General features: G+C 38.7%; 1 protein-coding gene across 5 annotated transcripts in view; it reads right to left on the bottom strand.

Moving 5' to 3' along the window:
- Positions 1 to 943: 943 nt before the first annotated feature.
- CNTRL (centriolin) overlaps positions 944 to 8,919 on the bottom strand; it is a 103,645-nt gene continuing 95,669 nt past the window's right edge. For 3 of the 5 annotated variants that reach the window (XM_049896895.1, XM_049896898.1, XM_049896899.1), the window contains 5 exons: positions 6,333 to 6,605; positions 6,079 to 6,141; positions 3,688 to 3,897; positions 1,733 to 1,819; positions 945 to 1,516 (listed from right to left, as the gene is read on the bottom strand). In XM_049896895.1, coding sequence (XP_049752852.1) covers positions 1,760 to 1,819; positions 3,688 to 3,897; positions 6,079 to 6,141; positions 6,333 to 6,605 — 606 coding nt within the window. In that variant the 3' untranslated portion in view covers positions 945 to 1,516; positions 1,733 to 1,759. Of the gene's footprint in view, positions 1,517 to 1,732; positions 1,820 to 3,687; positions 3,898 to 6,078; positions 6,142 to 6,332; positions 6,606 to 8,919 lie in introns of all 5 variants that reach the window. The other 2 variants (XM_049896894.1, XM_049896896.1) reach the window with 1 other exon arrangement.

Genomic DNA, 8,919 nt, shown 5'->3' with positions numbered 1-8,919 from the left:
TCTTTGGAAAAATGTCTTTTGAAATCAGGTATTCAGCTTCATACATTACCTCACCTCTAATTCCACAAGACCATTGTTTTGAGAACCTTTGCCCATATGCCCACGGTTTTAAAGTGTGATTTTTAACGTATGGTTCAATTCATTCCCCTTAAGTAAAAAAGAAAAAAAAAGACCAAATGATTGCCTTCTATTCCTGTTCATGTGGCAGTATAGAGAGAAATTTTACCCCTCTCCAGTATAGAGACAAATATGCCCTAAAAGATTTCAATAATTGTGAATAGGGCAGGCTTTTTAAAGCATTTTGCCAAGACTTGAGAAAATGAAACAAAGGAGAACGTAAATACAAAAGATACTAACAATGTTAAATTTTCTTTCAGAAGTAAATGCCTTCTAGATATTGTGTGTGAATTTTATGCCATTTTCATTGTCTTTACTATAATTATATTCATCCCATATCCTGATGGTCCAGTTTTTGCCAAACATTAACTTTTTAGGACTATAAACCTCAGCAGGTAGTGACGGATTACTGTTCTGTGCTCTTCTGTATTGTAGTGACAATATAATAACCTGCTATGGCTCTGCAAGCTGTCTGCTGGCCTCCTAGGGAAGAGTTCTTGGGAATATCTGACAACCTAATCTATTACATGTGGTCCCATACTTCAGTTTACCCTTGGCAATAATTCTGTTACACACAACTGTGACAGTACCTGTAATCCTTTTAAGGAAATAATGTAGACTAGAGTTAAGCTCTTAATTATTGTAGTTTAAAAATTTAATGGAAGTCCATACATAATTTGAAATTTACCTCTCAGATTCTCCAAAGTATAAAAGTTCTAGTTTTCCATCAAAAAAAAATTTTTTTGGCTGAGGAAGAGCACCTACAGTATAATAGTTTCATATTATTTCCCAATGAAATATGTTCATAAATAAGTAAAACATATGTCAACCTCCAGGCAGATGACAGAAAACCATTTGAAAGATTGTCATTCTCATGGAGTTAAGGTAAAATGCTTTACCTTAGAATGCTTTAAAACAGATCTGTGAAATATAAACTCAGATGATAGACCCAAGTTTGTTGAATCTTTTATTTTCATATGAAAATAGATTTTAAGCAAAATCCAAAAATAACTCTTGACACTATATAAATGAAAGGCTTAAGTACATTTTCTTTGTTACTATATAATTACTCCCAGTTTATAAATTCAAATGTGCAGTTAAAAAATCAGCAATGGTATTTTTTTATAAAAACATTCCAAAGATAAAACCTCAGCCACCTAGGACCCTGGTTTAAGTTTTATATGTCTATTTCCATAGGTACAAGCGATTTACAAAAACCTTGGCATTAGTGGTACAAGAAAAATAAATTCCAGTGGAGTTCGGCATCTGTATTCACTGGATCTTGCTAAAATCCAAGTGGTATTCCAACTATGAAGTTAGTGAGGTAGTAGAGAATGTATTTATTTCCTCATATATTTATGCAAGATAGTATTCTGCATATGGCTGAGCCATTCTTTTCCTAAAAGGCAGAAAGGATGAATTAAATAACTTGTAACAGTAAAAACAAGTAAAATACACATTTGGCCTTTCTTTGGAAAAATGCTTTAAGATGTACCGCTACAAAATTAGAGAAAAAGTTAAAAAGTTATTTTTCGTAACAGACTTTTTATATGATAAACTCACATTCAAGATCTAATTAAAAGTGCTAGTTAAAAGATCTCTTTGCAACATTTACCCTGTGAGCAGGAAGCTGGGAATGGCATCAGTGCAGGTAAATGTCTGATGATTCTAATGGACCAGGCAGTACTTGGTGGAAGGAGCTCTGAAAAAAAAGAAGATAAAAAGTTAGGTTTAGAAACCAGGCCCCTTAACTCCTGGCTTTTATCTCACACAGGCCTGGATTACAACCCCAGATCCCAATATCTAACATTTTCTCTCTATCCATTGTGCCTTTAACACCTCTTGTTATATCCTCTTGCCTTTAGAGCACCTGAACTCTTTCCACCTGCCATCCTGAGCTGGTAACTGAACCTGACTCCAAGCCCACTATGCACTTTTCTCCAATTATTCTGGGCTGTCTCGAAAGCCCAATTTTTCAATGCTTAATGCCTCTTACTCTCTAAGGCCCATGATGGTTTTGGCCTTTACCTGACTTGGGTCCCACCACAGAAAATACTAGGTAACCATATTCAAATCTTGGCTCTGCTGCTAATTAGCTTGTAACCTTAAGTAAGTTGCCTGCCCTCCTTAGGCCTATTAAAGAGGCAACTGTCCTTGAATGTTCCTTGTGGCTCAATCACTGTAATACACTGCTCTATGGCAAAAAACACAGATTAGCCCCTAAGTCCTGGTTTTGTCACTTACTGTGACCTTGACCAAGTCACTTACCGTTTTATAGTTTCCTTATCCCAGGTATACAAAAATTAAATTAGATAATATATGTAAAGTTTTTAGCATAATACTTGCACGCAGTTAAGAACTAAAAAATGGCAGCTTTAATGTCAACAATACTGTGTTAAATATTTACCTGTCCCATGAGTTTATTTCATGTTCCTCCTAAATTACTCTAAGTTTCACACAGAAAACCTTATGTAAAATTCAGAGTTTCTTAACAGACCCCAGGTAAAGAGGAACAATATTAGTCATCTTTCCCCAAGATACAGGGAGACTGACTAATCTAGGACTCAAATTGGTCTCACAAGGTCTAAGCTCTTTATGTTGACCATGTAGAAAACACGGAAATCTGGAAGTGGAGAACGTTAGTAATAGATTTAACTAGATCTCTGTCAAAGATGGAACTGTGTCCCCCAAAAAACATCTGTCAACTTGGCTATGATGATACCCAGTATTGTGTGATTGGCCACCATTTTGTCATCTGATGTGATTTTCTTATGTGTTGTAAATCCTATCACTATGATGTTAAGGAGATAGATGAGCAGCAGTTACATTGATGAGATCTACTAGATTGTGCCTTAAACCAATCTTTTTTGAGATGTAAAAGAGAGAAGAGAGCAGAAGGACAGGGGGACCTCATACCACCAAGACAGCATAACCGGGAGCACAGGACATCCTTTGGACCTGGGGTTCCTGCACTGAGAAGCTCCTAGTCAAGTGGAATATTGATGACAAGGACCTTCCTCCAGAACCCAGAGAGAGAAAACTTTCCGCTGGAGCTGGCGCCCTGAATTCAGACTTAACCTCTGGACTATGAGAGAATAAATTTCTTTGTTAAAGCCATCCACTTGTGCTATTTCTGTTATAACAGCACTATATAACTAAGTGGAAATCCTGGTGGAGTAGTGGTTAAATGCTACAGCGGCTAACCAAAGGGCTGGCAGTCCGAATCTGCCAGGCGCTCCTTGGAAACTCGGGGGCAATTCTACTCTGTCCTATAGGGTTGCTATGAGTCAGAATCAACTCGACGGCACTGGGTTTGGTTTTGGTTTTTTATGTAACTAAGTCATCCAATTCTCAGTTCTAGTCTGTTTCCCAAGCAATCCAGCTTATCCTCCCTCCCACACTGGACCTCAAAAAAAAAAACCATGTCTTTCTTAAGTTTTCTAGGGTTGTATGTCCCTCTCAGTCGCCTCTAGATGGCATAAAAAAAAAAAAAAAATTTTTTTTTTTTTTAAAGCTTTCAACTACTTTCCATGTAATATATCAAAACCCTTGTTAAGATCTTCCTCTTACCTGGCTTTGTCCAAGTTGAAAGTCCTCGGCAAGGGAAGACTCCAACTGAGATAGACTGGGTGACAAAGAAGTTGAATCTACAGAGGTGCTGGTGACCAATTCCCCTAATGCATCAACTTGTCTCCTCAAACTGTGTAAAGTGCCTTCTGTCTGTCGCTTTCCTTTAATTAATACTTCTGCTTGTTTGGACATACAGTGTCGAAGTTGAGCCTGAAAAATGTTATAAAATTTAGAGGTTTATACACACAAAAAAAATACCAGAACTTTTACTCGGCTTCCTCATTTTAAACATTTGATGGGCAAATCTGCCTACCAGAAAAAGTAGGAATGGTTGCCGGAAATGTTCTTGTCCTAAAAAAATACTGCAGGAGGTGCCAGATGGATAATCTCAATGCTTTAACATTTACCACTCTGTGTTGTCATTAATTGGTCCATTCTCTCCACTTGTAACAATAGGATTTCTGTATTCCTTTCTTCCCCCCCCCCCTTAAATTACTGCTTCATCTCTCTCTTCCTTTTCTGCCATGATTTAGAAGATTATAGTTCATATCTTCAGTGTCTCCTTACTATATTTAATCCTCAACCCCAGTTTACTTTCTAGCTTTCCCCTATGCTGAGCCCTGAAATGATTCTCTCAAAGTCTCTATAGCAGTCAGTACAACAGGACTTTCTTGATGACGGAAATGTGGCAACTGAGGAACTAAATTTTTAAGTTTAATTATAATTAACCTAAAATTTAAACAGCCACATGTCGCTGGAGGCCATTGCTGTCAAGTCAATTCTGACTCATAGCAACCCTGTAGGATAGAGTGAAACTGTCCCCATAGGGTTTCCAAGGCTGTCATCTTTGCCACATCTTTTTCCCACAGAGTGGCTCGTGGGTTCAAACCACTGACCTTTTGGTTAACAGCCAAGCACTTACCCAGTGTACTACCAGGGCTCCTTTAGGTGATCTCACACACTCTTACATTTTTACTCCCACCTAGCCTCTTTGGCTCCAGAATCTTTAGGTCAACACCTAAATTTTTTTTTTTTTTCCTAATTTTACTTTAGATGAAGGTTTACAGAACAAACTAGCTTCTCATCAAACAGTACATACATTGTTCTATGACATTGGTTAACAACCCTATGACATATCAACACTCTCCCTTCTCAACCCTGGGATCCCTATTACCAGCTTTCGTGTTCTCTCCTGCCTTCCAGCCCCTGCCCCAGGGATGGTATACCCCTTTTGTCTTGTTTTGTTCCAGGAGCCTGTTCAATCTTTGGCTGAAGGGTGAACCTCAGTAGTGACCTCATTAACTGAGCTGAAAGAGTGTCCAGGGTCCATACTCTCAGCGTTTCTCCAGTCTCTGTCAGGCCAGCAAGTCTGGTCTTTCGAGTTAGAATTTTGTTCTACATTTTTCTCCAGCTCTGTCCAGGACCCTCTATTGTGATCCCTGTCAGAGCAGTCAGTGGTGGTAGCTGGGCACCATCTCATTGTACTCGACTCAGTCTAGTGGAGGCTGTGGTAGATGTGGTCCATTAGTCCTTTGGACTAATCTTTCCCTTATATCTTTAGTTTTCTTCATTCTTCCTTTGTCCTGAAGGGGTGAGACCAGTGGAGTATCCTAGATGGCTGCTCACAGGCTTTTAAGACCCCAGACACTATTCACCATGTAGAATGCAGAACATATTCTTTATAAACTATGTTATGCCAATTGAGTGACATATTTCCCAAGATCATGGTCTCCACAGACCTCAGCCCAGCAATTTGGTCCCTCAGGGAGCCTGGATGTGTGTCTGGAGCTACCATGACCTTGCCTGCTACAGGTTCCCAAAAAAAAACCACCACTGCCATCGAGTCAATTCTGACTCATAGCAACCCTATAGGACAGAGTAGAACTGCCCTTGTACAGGTTATCAACACCTAAATCTTAAGGTCAGTACTGAACACTAAAATCCCAGACTCCTATTTTTAGCCACCTACAGATATTTTTTTTCCACAGATATACGTCCCTGAATGTCCTTAGGGCTCTCAAATGCAATGTGTTCTGGGCTAAATTACTCCTTACTGACACCCGAGCCAACTTTTCTAATATTCCCAATCGTTCCTCCAACCACTGGCCTGTGACCTTATTTTTATCATTGTATCTCTATTTCCTGTCCCAAATACTTAGGTTCTGTTGGTTTTAGTTGAGACAAAGCATATTACACAGGTTAAAGAACACTGACCCTGCCACTGACTAATTGTGTGATGCCAGCTTCTCTGAGCTCCCACCATGTAACCTATAAAGCTGCTGTCAGTGCTGCAACAAAAGTCAATGTGAGCACAGTACATGAATTTAAGAAATTTTTCTCACTCTCCCCAATGTGTCAAGTATCTCATACAGTTATTTTTTTAAAGGCAACCTTGAGTCGATCTTCACGATGACGCAGTTTCTCTCGGAGTGCTTCCCCACGCCACTGTTCATCCTTTTCATAGGGAAAAGGGACACATTAATGAGTTTATCAGTAATCAACCAGCTTTTCCCTCCACCTACCTGACCACCCTCCAGTCTGGTTTTTTTTTTTTTTAGCTTATCTCAAGAAGGATGGGAACCAATTTTTCAAAAACCCAAATTATCCATCGATGTAGTCCAGAGAATAGCAGGATAAACCCTTACCATTATGTGAACTTGGGAAAAGTTTAGTTTTTCTTCAAAAGGTGATGGTCTTTCATTTATGGTGAATGGAAAGTTCTCTTTCAAGCTTTCCAACTCTCCTTCTAAGTTCTCATTTCTTTCAAAAATAGCTTCCAGTTCTGCTGGTAGTTCTGGAAGACACTGGTTGAGATTCTTAAGGCTGGTTCTGATTTCATCTTTCACCTCAGATTTAAGTGTCCTCATTGCTTCACTGATTTCCATTTGTCTTCTCTCCAAATCTTTATGGTTTGCCATCTTAAAGAGTGAGGGACAGTCAAATAGTAAAGCCCACTGGGTAAAGTTGAGGACTTACTGGAACAGAGCTGTTTAATGTGTCATGTATTTAAAGATCTACAAATGTCGACTACTGTGATTATTAGGACTATGAAAATTTGGAATTATTTTAAAACTCAAGTATCTATAAGCTACCAGGTAAATGATTTTACCGGCATCTTGATTTAAGAACTTCAGTTTAGAAAACCAAAACCAAAACCAAACCAAACCCACTGCCGTCAAGTTGATTACAACTCATAGCGACCCTATAGGACAGAGTGGAACTGCCCCACAGAGTTTCCAAGGAGCGCCTGGTGGATTCGAACTGCTGGTCTTTATGGTTAGCAGCTGTAGCTCTTAACCACAATGCCACCAGGGTTTCCCAGTTTAGAAAAGCATGTGCATAATGTTCCTTAAAGATGTATTACACTATAGAAGTCCATCTCTTTGAAGCTAGTGCTGGATTAGAATTTCATTTCCAGTAAACATTACCAGTATGATTTTGGGCAAGTTAGCTAACTTCAGAATCTCTGTTACCTCATTTGTACATGGAGATAATACCTCCCTCCCAGATATGTGAGAACTAAGTGAGAATTTATATGAAGCACCTGATGGTACCCAATAAATGGCAACTACAGCAATTAAATCTTCAAAGGGTCATTTACTGAAAAAGGTCATTTACTGAAACAACTAATAAGTATTCTAGATTATAAATGTTAATGTGGATGGGTCCTTAGAAATGATCTGGTCAACTGCTCTCATAGGTGAAGAATCTGGTGGCTTGAGCAGTCCAGAAGCTTCCAAAAGTGTCAGCCAAAAAAAACCAACCCGTTACCATCAAGTCTCAAGTTGATTTCAACTCACAGTGGCCCTACTGGACAGAGTAGAACTGCCGTGTAGGGTTTCCAAGGAGCGCCTGGTGGATTCAAACTGCTGACCTTTTGGTTAGCAGCTGTAGCTCTTAACTACTATGCCACCAGGGTTTCCAAAGTGTGAAACGGATTCTGTTTAATACCTGAGACTACTCTATGTGGCCCTTCCCATAAAGAGCTTAGCAAAGGTATTAGACTAATACCTACTGCAATGGCCCTACCAAGTTTACAAAGACATCTAGAATCACTAAGAATTGAAATAAAATAATTATTTTTTCTTGAACCAAAGGATGTGTGTGTGGAGTAGGGGAGGCACAAATGGAACTGGAATGGCCATATGGATGGTCCAAAGGACAAAATGTAGCAGGGCCATAGCTGCCAAGCTAGAGTTCAGGAGTGGCCCAGATCCTGACTCTGGCTAAGAGGACACCAGGGCATCTAGGATTAGAGATTTCACCAATTTACATACCCTCAGTCTAGTTACATTATGTAACAGCAAAGGTTTCCCCTGGAGCCATTTTTCTTGTACCTGGCATAAAACCTAACATTTCAACATAGTTCTTTGAAATGTGATAAAATTCTATGCCAAAGAATTACCCCTTTTCTTTAAAAAAAACTTAATAATTTTGCTGAATTTAAGAGAATTTTAAAAGTATATTTTGAGCATCATATTCAATGGTGAGAGATTGAGAACTTTTCCCCTAAGATCAGGAACAAAACCAAGGACGTCCACTTTCACCACTGCCAGTTGATGTTATACTAGAAGTTCTAGCCAGAGCAATTAGGCAAGAAAAAGAAATAAAAGACATCCAAATAGGAGAAAAGAAGTAAAACTATCTCTATTCACAGATGACATGACCCTGCATATAAAAAATCCCAAAGATTCCACAAGAAAGCTACTAGGGCTAATGAATTCAGCAAAGTGGCACAGTACAAGATCAACACACAAAAATCAGTTGGGCTTCTATACATCAGCAATGAATAATCTGAAGATGAAATTAAGAAAACAACTCCATTTATATTAGCACCTAATATTCAGGAATAAATTTAAATAGGAAGGTGAAAGACTTATACAATGAAAACTATAGAACACTGCTGAAAGAAATCAGAGAAGACTTAAATAAATGGAAAGACATTCCACGTCCATGGATTGGAAGACTTAATATTAAGGTGTCAATACTACCCAAAGTGATCTACAGATCCAATGCAATCACTATCAAAATTCCACAAAGTCTTTTTTTCAGAAAAGGAAAAGCTGATACTCAAATTCATATATAATTGCAGGGGGCCCTGTATAGGCAAAACACTCCTGAAAAAAGAACAAAGTAGGAAGGCCCTCATGCCCTAAATTTCAAAGCATACAACAAGGCTACAGTAATCAAAACAGTGTCTGTAAGGGCAGACATACAGACCAATGAAACAGA

This window comes from Elephas maximus, chromosome 9 (assembly GCF_024166365.1).
Source record: "Elephas maximus indicus isolate mEleMax1 chromosome 9, mEleMax1 primary haplotype, whole genome shotgun sequence".
NCBI classification, from domain to species: Eukaryota; Metazoa; Chordata; class Mammalia; order Proboscidea; family Elephantidae; genus Elephas; species Elephas maximus.
The sequence above is the reverse complement of the archived record's forward strand: the minus strand, read 5'-3'. Positions and strand labels throughout refer to the sequence as shown.